The 19,569-nt window shown below is 42.9% G+C and overlaps 1 protein-coding gene across 2 annotated transcripts in view; it reads left to right on the plus strand.

Annotated features, from left to right (window-relative positions):
• The window catches only part of PREX1 (phosphatidylinositol-3,4,5-trisphosphate dependent Rac exchange factor 1), a 334,614-nt gene extending 332,138 nt beyond the window's left edge, over positions 1-2,476 (plus strand). For both annotated transcript variants that reach the window (XM_061631360.1, XM_061631361.1), the window contains exon 40: positions 966-2,476. In XM_061631360.1, the coding sequence (XP_061487344.1) occupies positions 966-1,008 (43 nt within the window). In that variant the 3' untranslated portion in view covers positions 1,009-2,476. The remainder of the gene's footprint in view (positions 1-965) is intronic.
• The last annotated feature ends 17,093 nt before the right edge of the window (positions 2,477-19,569 follow it).

Here is a 19,569-nt window from a genome sequence, read left to right on the forward strand (position 1 = left end):
ACTACAACTCCCATCAGCCCCAGCCAGCATGGCCACTGGATTGGGCTGTTGGGAGTTGTAGTTCAAAAAAGTAACTTTTCCAAGCTCTGTGCAGATGGGGCCTGAAGTAGCCAGGATAGGAAAGACCCTAAGAAAACTGTTACCGGTTGACAGTGCTGGGCTACCTGGGCTGACAGTCTCTTGAATTAAGGCAGCTTCATATATTCAGAGCTTGGAAAAGTTACTTTTTTTGAACTACAACTCCCATCAGCCCCAGCCAGCATGTCCACTGGATTGGGCTGATGGGAGTTGTAGTTCAAAAAAGTAACTTTTCCAAGCTCTGCATATATTCATATCAGGGAATGTTCATGAAGATAGGAGGGGGTTTAATAGGAATGTTGGTAATGGGCAACAGGTGAACTATAGGTATCTTTTATCCAGCCTTTCCTTAGAACAAGAGTTGGGGCTTCCCTGCCCTGCCAGCCTCGCCCCAAGGTTGCTTCCCCCTTGGCAGCCCTGTGTTCCACTGAACAGTGTGGGGTTACAGCCTCCCTTCCCTGTGATCTTTGTGGAAGGAAACACTCATCGGGGGGATGAAGGGACGTGGCTGCCAAGCAAGCTGCCCGTAGAGGAAGGGATTGCTATATTTCCATACTGAGAAAGGGGAGCCCCTTTCTCAGCACACGGCATGGAAGCCAAGAGAGCTGCCTATGGAGGAAGGGAGGGGTCTGTGTCTGTGGCTGAAATGGATGTGTGGGTGAGTGGGTGGATGGATGGATTTGTATGAACGGGGTGTGGATATATCTTTGATCTCACCACCACTGGCATGCAGTCCGCGGAAGGTTACCATAAGGGAATGGGACCCTTGGACTGAAAAAGATTCCCTTAGATGGCAATCGTTTGAAAAGATTCTAACTACTTTCGGTATATTCTACTGTCATTAACGTGCCTTCTGTAACACCAACTTTTATGTCACATCTTTACAGAATCTACAAGTTGTGTCAACCACCCACAGATGGAGATTTATAAAAGTGAAGGAAACTCCATGCCCTGGAATCACAGAAGAGTTCAGCAGAGAGTGATGCTGCCTGAGCTCTGATCTTATCTTTTGCCAATGGTGCCGAGTCCAGAAGAGAGAGGATTCTGGACTCTGTGCTTCTAGGCAGTCTGGTGCTCCAAAACTGCCTTTCCATTCATTTCCTGCCAAATTAGTTGGGCAAGCATGGTTACCCTTTCTGGAGTTGCTGCAGGAGTTCTCAAAAGCAATTCTCCCCAGCGTTTGAATTGAGGAATTACTTCTGTCTAATGCCGGGAAAGACATGGTAGGGGGGAAACCGCTGAAATATAAGGAATTGGCTGTAGTGCTGACTGGACATTGTAGAACTTGCATTTTGGATGAGCAAAGCAAATCCAATGAAGCACATGTACCTATCATGGTATTTTGAATTTTTATCCAGTTTCCTGCACAGTGTTGGCTAGTGGCCTTGAATAAGAGCCTCATGAACACTCTTTTTTAAAAGACAATATACCGACTTGCACTTTGAAATTGTGAATAGCACACATCTCTGGTTTGTTCAAAGGATTTCTTCTGGAGCCTTTTTCCACTTCAGCCCAGTGTGAACCAAACTCTACTCTGCAGAGTTCGCATTCCATAGGACTTTCTACCAGAATTTCCTTTTTATTTTTACTGTAAAGTTCAGGGTTTGCAATTAACACTTTTTACTAATGGTCCATTATGTATTCTGGAAATACGGTAATATTTTACAGGAGAGGTTAGCAATGAAGGATTTTTTTAAATTAAAGACATGATGAAAGGGGAAGCAACCACAGCTCTGTGTTCTAATAATTTGAACAACTGGGGATTTTTGAAACAAGGACAGAACTATACTTATTTATGTGGAATGGACTCTCTGTTTTGGGACCTGTTACTATATATACACAAGATTTACATTTTAAAAGTATTTGTTTCAAATGGGGCCAATCTGCTGGCAAATACTTAGTAGTTCTCAGTTCACAGAAAATATTGTTGCATTATTTAAAACCATGCAGTATTTAAGTAGCCTTTAATACATTTTTTAAAAATAGATTACAGTGGGTTTTAAGTTAAAAGAAAACATGGTTATGTATATAATGTACTTTATTTTTTTCTGTTTTAGAAATATTTTCTGTTTGATCAGTATTATCATTAGTATGGTAATTTGTTTCCAAATTACTTGCTGCAATGTAATGAAAAATATCAGCAATCTCAGGCCAGAAATAACATTATTTTGGAGTGAGTGCCTTAAATTAATTATCCATGTTGATCAAAATACAAAAAAAAATTAAGAGGCATAAAAACAAAACTAACATTCATTTATATCATAATAGACTAAAGTCATAGTCTCCTCTGAAATGCTTGTTGTTGAGCATGCATAGAAGTTCTTTAGAGTGGCTTCTGTATCTAGCACATGGAAGAGGAATGTTTTGATTTTGGCTTAAAATAGGGCATTTAATAAACTCCAATGTTTCCTAACAATACAATCCCTCATTTCTTGTGTTACATTAAAAATTAAATGTCTCCACTCTGGCTGAGGAACGCATTTTTAAAAAATGACTTTTTAATAATGGGGATAGTGGAAAAGTGAGTTCAAACAATACTTGAGCCTGAGACACTGGTTTATTCTGGCCATCTCATGGATTACAGAATAGTACATTTAAAATAAAACAAACAGAACTAGAATGCAGTAAGTGACCAGCAGATGGCAGCCTTAGGCTTGCCAGTGGAAATCTCTACAGAACTCTTACAACAGTGCTGGATTAATATATGTATTTAGCTAGCTACAGTAGGGGGGCCCAGCTAAAATTGGCAGAATTACCTGCGAGATTTCCCAGCAAACAAATGAATCCATCCTGCTCATCACACTTGGATACTACAGCTTAAAAGTAGAACAAATATAGTAGAGAGGATTTCATAGGAAGGATGTAACTGGGTGCACAGTTGTGATGAAGGTCACCTGAGTGAATGCTGGAATGGCAAAAAGCATGATTTAAATCAGAGATTTACACTGACCTTTGATATTACTCAGCACCCATTAATCTGCCTCAGCATAGAGGTCTAAATGAAATTGAACAAATTGAATTGAAAGATTGAGTCATATGATCAGTTTCAGGATTTTGTTTTCAATCCATGGATATATATATGTATGTATATTGTCACATACACACACCCCATCTGAATATGGAACACACATGGTGACTGCCCAGATGCCAATATAGGGTGCTATCATGAAAGATCTCATTGAAGCATTTGCAATAGCCTGCTACGGACAGCTCTGAATGGGACGGAAGACTTAGATTGTTTGCAAGGTGCACTGCTTCATTCTAAAATATACATCATTAGTATTGTGAAAGATGTAAAAATACGTGCTATATACTGGCAAATAGACTTCATTAAACATTAAGGCTGTACTCATGCATGCTATGTACATAAAACTAGCCAATTACACATCCCCCCTCCCAATATCAAGTGAACATATGGAGTGAGAACTGGGACCATTCCTACAGGCCCCAATGTTTGCGCGTTTGTCAAATGTCTGAAAATTATAATGTATGTGAATATAATGGGGCTGGCACAACATATTGGGGATGTGTGTGTCTCTGAATACTCCTATAGATCACAACAACTCATAGATAGACCTGCAGAGCAGTTCTTGTAGCTCCAGTAGAATTCACTACTATCACTATGATGTCTCTGCCCTAGTGCAACCCTGTTGCATTAATATCCATACAAGGCCCTCTCATGCATTAACTCTGAGCATCTATTGCACACTTTCCCCATCTCTCTCAGCTCTAGTCCCACTTCTGCTTTCAGTATGTGCAGGATTGCAACTGGAAATGCCCCTGACCACAGCATTGAAAACTAAACCCTCAGAGCTCTCATACAACGTCTTTTTCATATAGTTTCTTTTTTGCAGATTACAGCACGTACATTTCTTTGGAACAACTTTTATGGTGTGTTTCTGAAAGCATTAGAACTGGCTTTGCCAGTCCCAGGAAGAATCCCCCCCCCCAGAGATGATATTTTAAATATTTACAGCAATGTAAAACTTGCATTTTCAGATCTCCCCCTTCTCTGTGATATGTACAGTCAGTTCAGTAAGGTTCTGAAGTTTCCTAGCTGTACTGCTAATGGTATGAATTCTGAGTTATTTTGTATATGTATCCTATGATAAGAAATGCATTTATATGTTGGTTGATATCTAACCAATTTCATTCCATTAATAGCTAGTCCATGTAATTGTCTTGGGGTTCATGTTGGTGTTTTCCTGTTTTCACAAAAGCAGACATTCCCAGCGATATAATGGCAAGGCATTGCAGAAAATGGGAGTCCTGTGCTATGGCCTCAGATACGCCATGCATTTTATTCTGCCACAGACAGGGAACATAGGACTAGCTGCCTTGTACCTGATCAGCCAATGAGCGGTGTTCAACTAACTCGTCCTGTCAGTGCAAGGATTTCTACTTGAGTAGCAGGACTTCCCCTTCTCGTCCCCGTCTGCACATGCCCTGCACCCTCTCCAAATCTGCTTTGGGGGGTTGAGAGAATCCTCTAGGGGATGCATCAGGGGAGGAGAGGGGAAAAAGTCCCATTGCACAAGCACAAATTATTGTGCTGATGGGACACTTCTTTAGCACTCCAGTGGGTGCAACCCAGTGTGTCCCATCTAGCCTCATTGTCCATTCTGATTAGCAGTGGCTCTTCATTACCTACCACCTGATCTTTTTAACTGAAAATGTTATCTGCATAAAAATGTGCAATACTACTAAAATATAGTCCCTCCAAATTCTATCTAATGTAGCACACCTTAAGTATACGAATTGTATATACAAACTCTAGTCTTTCTGCTCCTTATACTGGACAAGCAACTCGTGCTAAATTTCTTCCTCCCTGAGAACATAGCTTCTCCTCTTATCATATTAAGGAGGACCAGCTACCATGTTTATGTTTTGTGATGTATTTCCAGCACATTGTTTTAGCCCCAGTTCATACACATCAGGTCGCTGGTGTTTGATTTGCATGATGGAGGAGTTATGTCAGCCCCCAGTGTGCGGTTAACATCAAGTGTGAAACAGATTCAATGCAAAATAAGTGCATTTTGCCATGTTTTTCAGCAACAAGAGCATTTCAATTGCTCTTTGCCGTTACGAAATATTTGGGGAAACCCTCCGAGATGGAACCCTAGATGCAGCACTGCTATTGCATGTCCAAGAAGACCAGCTCTGCCCCTACATAGCCCCATGCAATCATTCCTGTATCCAATGTCAGTTCCGTGTTTGCTTTTTAAGGGGGGAGGGGACTCTTGATCAAGATGTTTATTGGAACGCCATCCTCACTACTACTGTTGCCTGCTGTCCATTTGTCTGGTTTTTCCTCTGGTTTAGGCTAATAAGGACCACCTCTTAGAAAGTGAGGACAAGGTGTACAAAGGGTAACACTCATCCTCCTTGTTCCCTTCACTGCTTGCATACTGGTAGCAATAGCGATGAACATAGGTACCTGTCTTATACTGAACCATCAGTCCATCCAGCCTGGTATTGTCTACACCAACTGGCAAAGGCTGTCTGGGATTTCAGACGGGTCTCTCCCAGCCCTCCTAAAGATTGAACCTGGGACCTTCAGCATGCAAAGCAGATGCTCTTCTACTGAGCTATAATCCTTCCCCAAAGTGAGGAGGAGGAGCAGGGAGGGCCAGCAGAGTCCAGGAATTGTCAGTGAGCCCCCTATTGGATATGGGCCTTGACAGGTTCCCAACTATGCCACCCCTGGGATCAGTCCTGCTATGACCTCTCTAGAATCAGAGAAAGAATGAAACACTTCATACCTGCTGAGTTTATTTTCATTTTATTTTCATTCTGTTCCAGAACTGGCCACTCTCATATAAGATACATGGGAAATTGATGTAACCCTTTTTTTTTTTTTTTTTGGACATCTGAAACAGAGATTCCTCTGCTATCAAAAAGCAGTTCCCATAGAATAATCCATTTTTAGGATTTAATGATGGTCTTTTCATGTTTTTATGCCCTTGTTCTTTTATGAGCATGATGAGAGAGAGAGAGAGAGAGAGACCTAGTGTCCCTATGCTCTGTGTGGGGAAAGAAATATTGTGGAGGGGTTCATATAGTTCATATAGGAAAGGTTCATATAGGGAAAAAAATCTGACGTTTGGTTCAGAAGTTGTATTACTGAGTGTTTAGGTTTTATTTTCAACACCCCTTCCCATCAGATTTGCAAGTATCTTAATCATGCACTGCAGGAGGGCTACATTTCAACATGAGCAGCCAATTGCCTAGATCACGGAGTCTATTGCAATCAGACACACAAATGATGTCCTTATTTATTAATTTATTTGATTTTTATCCCACCCTTCTTCCCAGTAGGAGCCCAGAGCGGCAAACAAAAGCACTTAAAACACTCTAAAACATAAAAAACAGACTTTACAATATTACAACGAAACATCTCTTAAAAACATATTCAAATAAAACATCTTTAAAAACATATTTTTTTAAAAAAAGCTTTAAAATATCTTTTTTAAAAAAGCTTTAAAAAGATCTTTTAAAAAATCCCAACAGTTCCAGACGCAGACTGGGATGAAGTCTCTACTTAAAAGGCTTGTTGAAAGAGGAAGGTCTTCAGCAATTCTTGTATATGATGTCATCCCCATTCAGCTTAATGGAGAGACCTGCAGTGCAACACCTCTGCTAAATTACCTGATCTACTGAGTCCTGTTGAGTTCACTGGGGTGTACTTCCAGGTAAGTTAGTATAATAGTATCTATAAGCATGGACATACTGTAAGTTTCAACTTTTCATTGAATCAAAATATAGCCATCTAGGGCCTTCTCAGTGGTGGCCCCCGAATTGTGGAATAGTCTCCCCAAGGAGGTACGCCTGGCGCCGACACTATTATCTTTTCTGCGCCAGGTTAAAACCTTTCTCTTCTCTGAGGCATTTTAATTTAAGTTAATTTAAGTAAATGTTGTAATTTCATTTTAGATGGTGTACTTTTATATACTTGTTATATTAGATCCTGTAATTTTATTATTGTACATGTTTCTATGTTCACCGCCCAGAGAGCTGTTTGCTAGTCGGGCGGTATATAAGCTTAATAAAATAAATAAATAAATAAATAAATAAATCTATCACAGCTACAGTACCACTAGTATTGCTGAGCCAGAGCAAATTAAACCTGTGATTTAAATGAGCAAACACAGTGTCTGCCCTCAGAAATGCAGTTGTACAACCTGGCATTTAGTTCTATGCCAGATTGGGGGAAGGTCTTTGTGGTGTGGGGTGTATAGGTGAGATCATTTTTTATCTCCTCCTTCAGGTGAAACTCACATGTTGATCCTTAAATAACAGTGATCATCCTCTTCTCAGGTTTACTCAGGACACTTGCTGCACCACGTGCACACACACAAGTTATTTGAAATGAATACATGGGTTCTGCAGATTGCTTCAAATATTAAAATTTCTAAAAATAAGTTCATAAATAAAAGTTTGAATGATTTTGGGATGCCACTTAAAATGAAACTTGCTTTCAAAGCACTCTGAGGCCAGTGAATACAGGGAGTCATAATTATTTAATTAGTTTCAAATTACTTACATGACGTCTCCAATAATTACTTTTCTGATAATTAAAAACAATGCGATGGGGCTATATATCACTTGCCAGATGTAAATGTCAAGCTTAGAGAATACGTGTGTAAATTTGCTTCTGCTGCGAGAAGTTCTCTGAGCCTGAAGCAAACACTGAGTTGTGGTGGAGGCTTGTTCCTGGTTGTATGTGAGCCTCTGAGCTATTGCAAGCCATCTGCTGTGATGGGCTACCCACACACACACACAGAGGCACCATGTTCCACTTCTGTGCCAAATGTGCTGGGGCATAGTAGCATTAAAGAGCTGTTGTTTAGCAGGAAAAAAATGTGACAGGAACAAAATGAGGGCAGTGGATAGGTCAACTCACTCTGAGTTCCATTATTTAGCACTGCTTTTTGAAGAGCTTGTGAAGGGAGAAAAAGATGCGTTAATGATCTGGCCTAGTTGCTTGCTGGGCCCAATTCAAGGTGTTGGTTTTGACCTTTAAATCCCTATATGGTCTCGGCCAGAGCTTGGAAGTAACTCGTTAGAAATAACGAGTTACTTTTAATTAGTTACTTTTTTGCGTAACGAGTGGGTAACTTAGTTACATTTTACTTGTAACAGAACGAGTGGTAATTTTATTACTTTTCAACTGTAACTATAACTTTCCCGCGTTACATTTGGACGTTACTGGGGGGGGGACAGGAAGTCTGCTCCTGTGATTGGTGACAAAAAAACATGTGCCTCACACTAGGCTTCTGCGCACTGTTGCTGTTCCCTCATGCTCTGTGTTAGGAGGCATGAGGGAGGAAGTGGAGAGCCAGACCGCGCTGGAGAGCAAGGCAGAAGCAGAAAGCAGAAGCAGAATGGAGGTGAAGAGCTGAGGTGAGTGATGATGGTGTGTGTGCGTGTGTGCCCCCACTGCTCGTTCTGCCGCCTTCCTTCCCGCCTGCCGCCTCCTCTCCCCTCCTGCTTGTCGGTGCCCCCCCCCTGCTGCTTCCCACACTCAACCTTTTTAAGGGAACATTTTCAGGCAAGCACCACTTCGATAGATCTCAATAGTTGAATCTTGAACAAAACGCACGTTCTTGTCAATTGCAAAGTGAAACTGACGAAAATGTAAGATCGCCTCTCCTGGAGGTCTCCCCAGGCTCATTCCTGGGCCGCGCCTAACAGGAGAGGGGGAGGACAGACTCTGCGTTTTGGTCTCTCCTGCAAGAAACACGCAGCTGATGGGATTATTTCTGGGGTGAGAGAGGTGCAAGGGGTCAGCTTTGAGTTGGGGGCTGATCAAGATAAGTGGCTTAGGAAACGGGCACAGGCTCCCCTTCTAGGAGTAAGCTGATGAGGACAGGAGGCAGCTTCTGGGTGCAGGAATTGGTGGGAGTCCCCCTCGTGCACACAGTCCATGAGTTCCCTGCCTATAGGGTGGTATTCAACAAAATCCTTGGGCCAGCAGAACAACAACCAGTGCAAGGGGATTTCCCCCTCCTCTCCCCCACATGTGCTTCATAACAACCCCAGATCTGCTCTGGAGGGTGGGGGAAATCTCAGAACAAATTTAGGGAGTGCATGGGAGAGAAGGAGTAAACGTTCTGTTGTGCAAGTAAAAGTCCTTGTGCTGACAAAATGCTTGTGATAGTGCTACATTGAGTACAGCCCATAGTATAGTTTTCAAAGAATATTAGCAGCTTTAGCTTTTTAAGTAGAGATAAATGCCCTGCCTCTAGCAGAAATAACCATTAAAAGGTTTTGATCAGTGGATAAAAGTAATCACTCATCAGTTTTTGTGATGGAATTTTAGAGTTCAAAGACCAAAACTCAATTATAGTCCATTTGCTTATATTCACTCTTATACATTCCACCAAAACTAATAAACTATGAGGTTTCTTGGCTGGAAGAAGGGAAATATTGGTGCAAGAAATTAATGCTGAGTAAAATTTACTGAGATATTTGTGTATTATCAACACACACACACACGCACGCACACACATACAATCTGCATTTGAAGAGAAAAGGCTGAGTAGCTGCTGCATGAGCCAAGAAAAATGCTGCCTTTTTAGAGAACTGATGGCTTTGCTGAATTTCAGAAATGTGTTTGAAATCAGAGAGGTCTGTTTATTGGGAGGTTATAAAAAATAGATAGGACAAGACATGACTTAGACAATTTCAAGTCTCTCCCTCTAACAGCTGCCCTTTGCTATGACCCTGACCTTTAGTTTCATCACGCCAAAAGTCCCTTAAATATTTGTTCAGATATTTTGGGAATAGGCAGGTAACAGCTATGATGTCTGCTCTGATTAGTTTCCAAGCTGAAGAATATTATATTAAGGAAAATATAAGAATTCCTAGGGACTCATTATTCTGGAAATAGTAAAGCATTCATATGTAAAGTGCATGTTGAGATGTAGCATTATAAAAAAAATACTTTTTACTAACCAAACAATTTGATGCCAGAATAACAGGAAACAAATATTACATTTTTAAGCCATCCCTACATCTTTATTTTCTAGTGGCCTGTATAATTAGCTTTGAGTGCTATAGTCAGGTCTGTGGCTTCCTTTGGAATCAATCCATCTCTTGTTTGGCCTTCCTCTTTTTCTACTCCTGTTTTTCCCAGCATTATTGTCTTTTCTAGTGAATCATGTCTTCTCATGATGTGTCCATAGTATGATACATAGAGATCGGGAATACCATGGTCTGAATGATCCTGACTTTAGTGTTCAGTGATACATCTTTGCATTTGAGGACCTTTTCTAGTTTTCTCATAGCTGCCCTCCCCAGTCCTAGCCTTCTTCTAATTTCTTGACTATTGTCTCCATTTTGGTTAATGACTGTGCCAAGGTATTGATAATCCTTGACAAGTTCAATGTCCTCATTGTCAACTTTAAAGTTACATAAATCTTTTGTTGTCATTATTTTAGTCTTTTTGATGTTCAGCTGTAGTCCTGCTTTTGTGCTTTCCTCTTCAACTTTCATTATCGTCATGATCTGTGGGTGGGTAGGAGGCAACAAAGGAGGAAGTGGAGAGTGAGACAGGGTGGAGTGGAGAAAACAATTGTTTTAAAAAATGGAGTGGAGGGGAAAAGGAGACAGAGGTCAAGAACATGGATAAAGGAGGAGAAGGAGGCAGAAGCAGAATGGAGATAAAGAATTGTGGAGGTGAAAGATGACGTGTCTGTGTGTGTGTTTGCACTTGGCACATAAAGTGGCCTCCACCACCCTCTCTGGTTACTGTGCTGCATTTGCAGTATTTTAACTTTTTTGCATCTCAGGGAAAAATGTTTGCTTGGGTGAGTGTCCCTTAGTTGGTGGCAGGGCAGGGTCCAGGAGGCGGTTAAGTGAGAGAGATTATGCTTGCTGGCTGAGTGGGGGGGGTTGCACTTGATTTTACATGCAAAGATCTGAGTAGTGGCCTCTGCCTCCCTCCCTTACCAATGGAGAGACCACCATTGCTATAAAAAGAATTATTCTACTCCGTCTGTATGTGTGTGTGTTTATTTTTTATGTTGTTTTAGGCTATTTAGATGTGCAGCAGCCAAGGCCAGCACCTTGCAGGCGTTTTTTAAAAAAAGTAACTGAAATGTAACTGTAGTGATTACTTTTGAGAAAAAGTAAAGTAATCAGTTACTTTCAGAGCAATTGTAATTGTAACGGTAATTACTACTTTTTTGGGCGATGTAACTGTAACTGATTACTTTTTAAAAGTAATCTTCCAAGCTCTGGTCTTGGCCCAGTCTATCTGAAGGAGCGCCTCCAGCATCATCAGTTATGCCGCCCAACAAGATCAGCCTCAAAAGACCTTCTCTCTGTCCCATCAGTCAAAACCGCCAGACTGGTGAGGACTAGAGAGAGGGCTTTTTCAATTGTGGCCCCCACCCCGTGGAACTCACTCCCAAATGATCTCCGCCATGCCCCCTCTATTTATCTATTTATTTATTTATTTATTTATTTATTTTATTAGATTTCTATAATGAGTTTCCACCGGGCCATGGTGACCTGGCTCTTTTGGGGTGGGCTAGATTTTATCGTCATTGTTTTCAGATTTTTAATGTCTATTATATTTGTATGCCTATTTTGTACGTTGCCCAGAGTGGCTGGATAGCCAGCCGGATGGGCGACTAAGAAATTTAATAAATAAATAAGTAAATAGTCATCTGACAGTTGCATCCCAACATCCTTGGTGACATTGCAAGGGATCCTGGGATACATTGCTTAGATCCAGAGGAGGCTGGTCCATTAGGGCAAATGGGGCACTGCCCCAGCAACCTCAGTCTGCTCTCAGCCAGCCTCACCTGCCTGCATTCTCACCTACAACCTATCCAGGGGGTGGCGCTTCCGGTAAGTTTCCTCCTCCTCAGTCTTAGTGCTGCCCTTGTAGAACTCAACAGGGAAGAAGATGGGAACAAATCTAGAATTAGTTGACTCTGCCTGTCATTGGCTCTGGAACCATCTATTGTTGGCCTTCTTGCCTTCCACCCCACCATTCCTAATGGGCACCAGCCACCATTGCTATGGTATGGTATGATATGATCACTCCAAGAAATCACTTAGTCTGCTTGCCCAGTTGGGCCTTTCCTGCTCTAACAGCTGCGGAAATGGTTATCATTTTTGCAAAAGTAAATTAAGATGAAACAATAGCACTCTCCCACAAATGGCAAAACTAAGATGCTTTTGGAAAGTCTAACCATGATAGATTCAACTGAAAAAGCAAATACTCATTTCAGTGCATAATACCTACTTCTGCCCATGATAAAATGAAAAGAATGCAGTGCCGATAATATGTTACATTCTTCTCCTTCAGTCATGCCACACTGTTGCTATGATTTTGTGTGACTCACTGGAAAGCAATAACTTCTGAATAGTTTATAGGTCTTAAAATTAATCAGAGGTGCTGAGGTGGGGTTTCTTCTGGTGTCTCATCACAGTGAGATATGAAACCACAAAATTGCTCAAGGAGACAAATTTAAATTAGAAATGACTCCCCTTTCCTAGTCCTGCATCTCTGGGTGAAAGAATAAAATTTGCAGTTCAGTGTACAGTTACACATGATGAAGCCCCTTGAATAGCAACCTGACTTAAAGGTGTGATGGGTCTGTGCTGGATTGTGGCCAATGGCTTTACCAATAGAACTGGATACTAGCAAACATTTTGATGTAATGTCTTTTCCATCCACCCCAATTGGCAGCGGTTTTCGGAATTGTCTTATTATACATTAATTGATTAGCCTTTCAATAGACTTCAGCTACTTTCCACGTTTTTCACATTAATCCTGCCTCCTGGGGTAGTTGGCAAGGTTACTATTCTGAGTAAACTACTCCTTCACAGTTTATCACATGGTAAATCTAACCACACAACACATACTCCCCCTCCCTCTTAGCAATCAACACCTTATCAAACCTCACAATAAAAGCCTTAGTTTGTGAAAAGCCTCACAAAGACATCAGTTTAATGCAACATGATTATGTTTTGATGACTTTGTGTATTTTTACCCCTAACATTTACAGAGTAGGAGAGATTCTAAAGTCTCACATGGAAGCCTTGGAACAGCACTTTCTACATAAAAGCAGTTCTGACTATGCTTGTTTCATCCCAGTTATCCTCTGAGTCTTTCTTATCCAATTTCTTTTCAAGAAAAGAGAAATAGGTAAAGCAACAAAGATTTATGCTGCACTACAGAGGACATCCTCTCTTGTCTGGTCCAAGTCTGGTTTAAAGATCAAGTTGAAGTTGCCCACCAACACTGAGCACCTGAACAACAGACTGAGCAGGCAGCCACACAGATCACCTGGTTGCAGTCTTCTCAACCATGGCGAGAGACAATAGATTTGTATTTCTATTACAGTAGTGTAACTATGTCTAAATTTGCATGTGTATATATACATTAGCATGTGCAAATTTACACAAATGTCATGTAATCTTTTGTCCTCTGTTTTGATGATGCATTGCCATTTCTGTTTTTTGTTTCTTGGAAGTACATAAGTGGTCACCCTGTGCTTATCAGGACTCCTGCTGAAAAAAGTATACAGCATGTTCCATCCAAAGTTAAGCACTTTTATGATCCCACAGTAATTTATCAACAACTGTGATCATGTATTAGTGATTTTTTCCCCTACACCAGACAGTAATTTTATGATTATTTTCAGTCTTCAGATGTATAACAACTTTGAAGCTAAACATCTAAAACTTCTAAATATTGATGAAGAACTTACCTTGCTGCCGGAGGTGGTCTGTGGCTGTGGATGGGGTGGTCCCTGTGTTGGTTCGGGCCGGTCTGGACTGTGTGGAGTGTGGACCTTGCTGCCTGGGTTGCAGCGTGATTTCTCCATTCAGGGTTTCTCCGCTTGCTGATCCATTATGCCCGCTCCGGTCGCTGGTGGATGACGTGGCTCCGAGGGACCATTCTGGGGCCAGCCGAGAGGCACCTCCAGCCGACTTTGGACTGTGTGGGGGCTACTCCTGACGGAGCGAGGGATAGCTGAGGCGACGCTGCTTTATTCATCTTCATCACCAAGGGCTTGTTAGCTGTGGACTGGCTTTTGGTTGTTCTGTCGGTTGATTGGGAGTGTGTATGTGGTGAGTGTTGTGTGATGTATGGTGTATGCTGTAAGTGTGTGTGGTGACGTTTTATTATGTGCCTGGGAGAGAGGAATTATAGTCAGGAGGAATTTGCGGGGGGCCCAATAGGCGTAGTGACAGGTAAAGGGAGATATCACATTGTGTGGAAGACAGGCCAGGTGAGGGGAACGCGGCCCAGACAATTGACGGCTGTTCTGTGTTCCGGTCCTCCACACACCCACAGGTATGCGGGATGCCCTATCAGCCAGCTGTCTGATCTCCGGATGCTGCCAGATTGGTACATAATAAGACCGCCCTCATCCATGATTTAATTGTGGATGAGGCAGCCGATCTGGCATGCATAACTGAGACCTGGGTGGGTGAGCAGGGAGGAGTTGGTCTCTCTCAGCTATGCCCACCAGGATACTCAGTGCAGTATCACGGTAGATCTGAGGGCCAGGGAGGGGGGGTTGCTGTGGTCTATAGGAGTTCTATCCCCCTCGTCAAGCACCATGTCCATGTAACTACCGGCCTTGAGTGTTTGCACCTCGAGCTGGGCCAGAGGGACAGATTGGGGATTCTGTTAGTGTACTGCCCACACCGCTGCCTAACAGACTCCCTGACTGAGCTGACGGAGGTGGTCTCGGAGGTTTTGTTGAGATCCCCTAGACTATTGGTACTGGGTGATGTCAACATTCATGCCGAGGCCATCTTATCTGGGGCGGCTCAGGACTTCATGGTCTCCATGACGACCATGGGGCTGTCCCAATATACCATTGGCCCAACTCATGTGGCAGGTCACACTCTGGACCTGATCTTTGTTACGGGACATGATGATAGTGATCTGTGTATAGGGAGCCTTACATCAGCTCCTTTGTCATGGACAGATCACTGCTTGTTGAGGTTTAGACTCACAACGACTTTCCCCCTCTGCAAGGGTGGGGGACCTATTAAGATGGTCCGCCCCCGGAGGCTGCTGGATCCTGATGGTTTTCAAAAAGCTCTGGGGAGTTTTCCGGCTGATAAGGCTGGCACTCATGTCAACACCCTGGTCGATCTGTGGAATGCGGAAATGACCCAGGCAGCTGACATGATCGCTCCTGTGCGCCCTCTCCTTTGTAGAGCTCATACAGCTCCATGGTATACTCCGGAGCTGAGGGCGATGAAACAATATAGGAGACGGCTTGAGTGCAGATGGAGACGGACTCCTGACGAATGCAACTTTGCACTGGTGAGTGCTTATAATAAGACGTATTTTGGGGCGGTGCGGGCAGCAAAGAAACAACATATCACTGCCTCTATTCAATCCTCTATCTCCCGTCCGGCTGAGCTGTTTCAAACTGTCAGAGGGCTCTTACATTCTGGCCCTAAGGACGTGATGGAATCTTCTAAAGCTCGATGTGACGAATTTGCCAAGCACTTCCAGAATAAAATCTCTTGCATTCGTCAGGACTTAGACTCCAGTGTTATAGCAGTGGAATCAAATGAGGTCTCCGGAGCACAGTCTGGTCATATTTTGTTGGATGAGTTTCAATTGGTGCAGCTTGAGGACGTGGACAAGGTGCTTGGACAGGTGCGTGCAACCACTTCTGTGTTACATCCTTGCCCCTCTTGGCTAATAAAAGCTAGCAGGGATGGCACTGCCGGCTGGGCCAGGGAGGTGATTAATGCCTCACTATGTGAGGGAGTGGTCCCGCACTGCCTTAAGCGGTGGTGGTGAGACCGCTTTTGAAGAAATCGTCCCTGGACCCAGATAATTTGAATAACTATAGGCTGGTAGCAAATGTGCCATTCCTGGGCAAGGTTCTGGAGAGGGTGGTTGCATCCCAGCTCCAGGCACTCTTGGATGAGACCGATTATCTGGATCCATTTCAATCGGGTTTCAGGCCCGGTTTTGGTACGGAGACAGCCTTGGTCGCCCTGTATGATGACCTTTGTCGGGAGAAAGACAGAGGGAGTGTAACTCTGTTGATTCTCCTTGATCTCTCAGCGGCTTTTGATACCATCGACCATGGTATCCTTCTGGGGAGGCTTGCAGATTTGGGAGTTGGAGGTACTGCCTGGCAGTGGTTCCGCTCCTATCTGGCAGGTCGTCTCCAGAAAGTAGTGCTTGGGGAGCACTACTCGACACCCTGGGCACTCCAATATGGAGTCCCGCAGGGATCAGTTCTGTCCCCCATGCTCTTTAACATCTATATGAAGCCGCTGGGTGCTGTCATCAGGAGTTTTGGAGTGTGTTCTCATCAGTACGCTGATGATACGCAGCTCTACTTCTCCTTTTCATCTTCTTCAGGTGAGCCTGTCAAGGTCCTAAACCGATTCTTGGCTGCGATAATGGACTGGATGAGAGCGAACAAATTGAAGCTCAATCCAGACAAGACTGAGATGCTGTTAGTAAATGGATCCCCTGACCAGTTGGATGTTCGACCTGTTCTGGATGAGGTTACACTCCCCCTGAAGGAGCAGGTGCGCAGCTTGGGAGTCCTTCTGGACCCGTCCTTGTCACTTGAGGCACAGGTGGCCTCGGTGGCACGGAGTGCTTTTTACCAACTTAGGCTGGTAGCCCAGCTACGCCCGTATCTGGACAAAGAACAACTTGCTTCAGTTGTCCATGCTCTGTAACCTCAAGATTGGACTACTGCAATGCACTATATGTGGGGCTGCCCTTGAAGATGGTTCAGAAACTGCAACTTGTGCAGAATGCAACGGCCAGATTAATAACCAGGACCAAGCAGTCGGAACATGTGACACCGATTCTGGCCCGCTTGCACTGGCTGCCTATATGTTTCTGGGCCCGATTCAAGGTGCTGGTTTTAACCTATAAAGCCTTACACGGCACGGGCCCACAATACCTGATGGAACGTCTCTCCCGATATGAACCTACCCGTACACTGCGCTCAACATCGAAGGCCCTCCTCCGGGTGCCTACTCAGAAAGACGCCCGGAAGGCGACTACAAGAAAGAGGGCCTTCTCGGTAGCGGCCCCCAAATTATGGAACACCCTTCCTGATGAGGTACGCCTGGCGCCTACTTTACTATCTTTTCGGCGCCAGGTGAAAACCTTCCTCTTTGCCCAGGCATTTTAATATTCTTAGTATTTTAGTATTTGTATTTAATGTTTGTAAAGATAGTTATATGTTTCATCTTTTTTTCCCTCTAATTACTTTTGATTTGTATTTAATATGGGTTTATTATGTTAATCTCACTTTTGTTGTATGTTTAAATTGTTGATTTGATGATCAGGTGGTTTTTTAAATTGAATGTAAATATATATATTTTTTATCCATTGTACACCGCCCAGAGAGCCTTGCTATGGGCGGTATAAAAATTGAATTAAATAAATAAATAATAAATAAATAAATAAAATTGCCCAAAAGTTACAAAATGGAATCAAACGTCTTCCCACATCAATGTGGGTATAACTCTTGGCACACCAAAACATAGATGAAAACCAGTCCCTTGATCTCAGGAACCATCATGCAAAATTTGGTTATGATATCTTGAAGAGGTGTCCAGATGTACAATGAACCATTTCCCAAAATATATAGCAGTTTTGGTATCGGTACCACCCTCTGAGGCATGCACATGATTTAACAAAATTAATAACAAAATCAATGCATCAGCCAGGCTGGGTACTCAGGCAACTAAAGTAACTTTATTGTTTTGTCTTCTATTTTTTACAGGGCGTACAGCAAAGATGTGGAGAGTGGCCAGAAGATGGTGCCAATCATCTGCATATGTCAACATTTCCCAACTTGAACACAGCACAAGCCCTGGAATTTGGTATTCTGCAGCCACATAAACAAAACCCAGCTTCTTCCATGAAGATAAAGGAATACTGGTCTGGGAGGAGTCATTTTGTTTTTCTGGCTATGTGTGTAAAAACTGCTTTATACATGAGAGATTAGAACTGAGAAATCCAGATCTTTAGTGTTTACAAGGAGGAAATTACACCAGCTACAGCACCTCACTCTCATCACACTACACCCCATAGAAGCAATAACTCTAAAAATCTCAAGAGTCTTTATACAACAATTAGAAGACTGTACACTGCCTGGCTTACAACTGCACTAGGGAATAGTGTAGTGTAGGGTTGCCAGGTCAGAAGCACTACAAACTCTGAGATTTCAGGGGCAGGCTCTAGTGATGTCATAGGAGGCGGCCCCTAATGATGTCATTAAGCACGATATATTAAGCATCAACCAGAACTGCTTGGCGCATACCACTCAAACAAAAAAAATGCTCTGATTGCAAATTAAGATAGAAATCTTAGATAAATGAGAGTGTTTCTAGGTCCAGCTGAAGTGACAGGACCATTCCTTCTCACCTGCTTAGAGAGCCTGGGTAAGGAACATTTAACCTAGCCTACTTGCTTCTGGCAAGAAGGTTTAAATGCCCTCAGGCCAGGCCAGTCACCAGAAAGCCATTGTAGGAAGAAGGGAGCCTAATGCTGTGGAGATGTTAGATGAGAGCACTCAGGAGTAAAAATGGATACCCCTGAAGGCTGCAATTCTAAACACACTTACTAAGTCCCATAGAACTTAATAGGACTTACTTCTGAGTAGATATGGTTTGGATTGTGCTGTTGGTAAGGCTTGACTAGGGATCCTCTGCAACAATATCCATATCAAAGCAGGGTTGGCAACCCCCCTGCCTGAAATGACCTGCCTGCCTTTTAACATGGCTGCTTCAAACTTTTTTACAGACTTGACCCTTCACAGCAGAGAGAGGTTTGAGAAATGAGTAAGAGTTAAGAAGATTCACTGCTCTTTCCTGCCTACTCTGTGGGCTGCTATAAACTCACTTTGACATCCAATCTAATTCCAGTGAGTAATAATTGACAGAGAGAAAACACAAATGGTCTACCTTCACAAGCAGTAGATTGGAAACAGCAACAATTGCAGACATGCTTCCCAGTATGTGAATTCTCTTTTTCCACTATTGGGCAAGAAACAAACCATCATGCAAATAACAAGGTGCATCATCAGTGGGTTTAAGGGGGTTGAGCTGACCTCATGGAACCACTGTTGTTGCTTCTATGGATGTAAGGAGTAAGGTCAGAGGTAACTGAAATGCAAATAGAAATACAAAAACAAAAGACAATGATGATTTCCAAAATGCAATACCATACCAACCACAACAAGATTCCTATGAGTAAGAGAGAAACTCAGCATCCCACAACGTAAGGATTCCTAACCAAAACTAAAAAAATCCTGGCAGCCAGTTACCCAAGGTCACAGAAATCCCCATGCAGTACAACCTGTCCCAGGGGCTATAGTTAGTGCAGAATGTTGTGGCACAATTGCTGACATGAGTGAGATCCTATCAGAACATGACACCTCTGCACTGGTTGCTGATATGCTACCCGGCCAAGAATTGGATTGCAGCCTCAGTTATTGATTCCCGTCTAGCTGT

Source organism: Rhineura floridana, chromosome 6 (genome assembly GCF_030035675.1).
Source record: "Rhineura floridana isolate rRhiFlo1 chromosome 6, rRhiFlo1.hap2, whole genome shotgun sequence".
Taxonomy (NCBI): domain Eukaryota; kingdom Metazoa; phylum Chordata; class Lepidosauria; order Squamata; family Rhineuridae; genus Rhineura; species Rhineura floridana.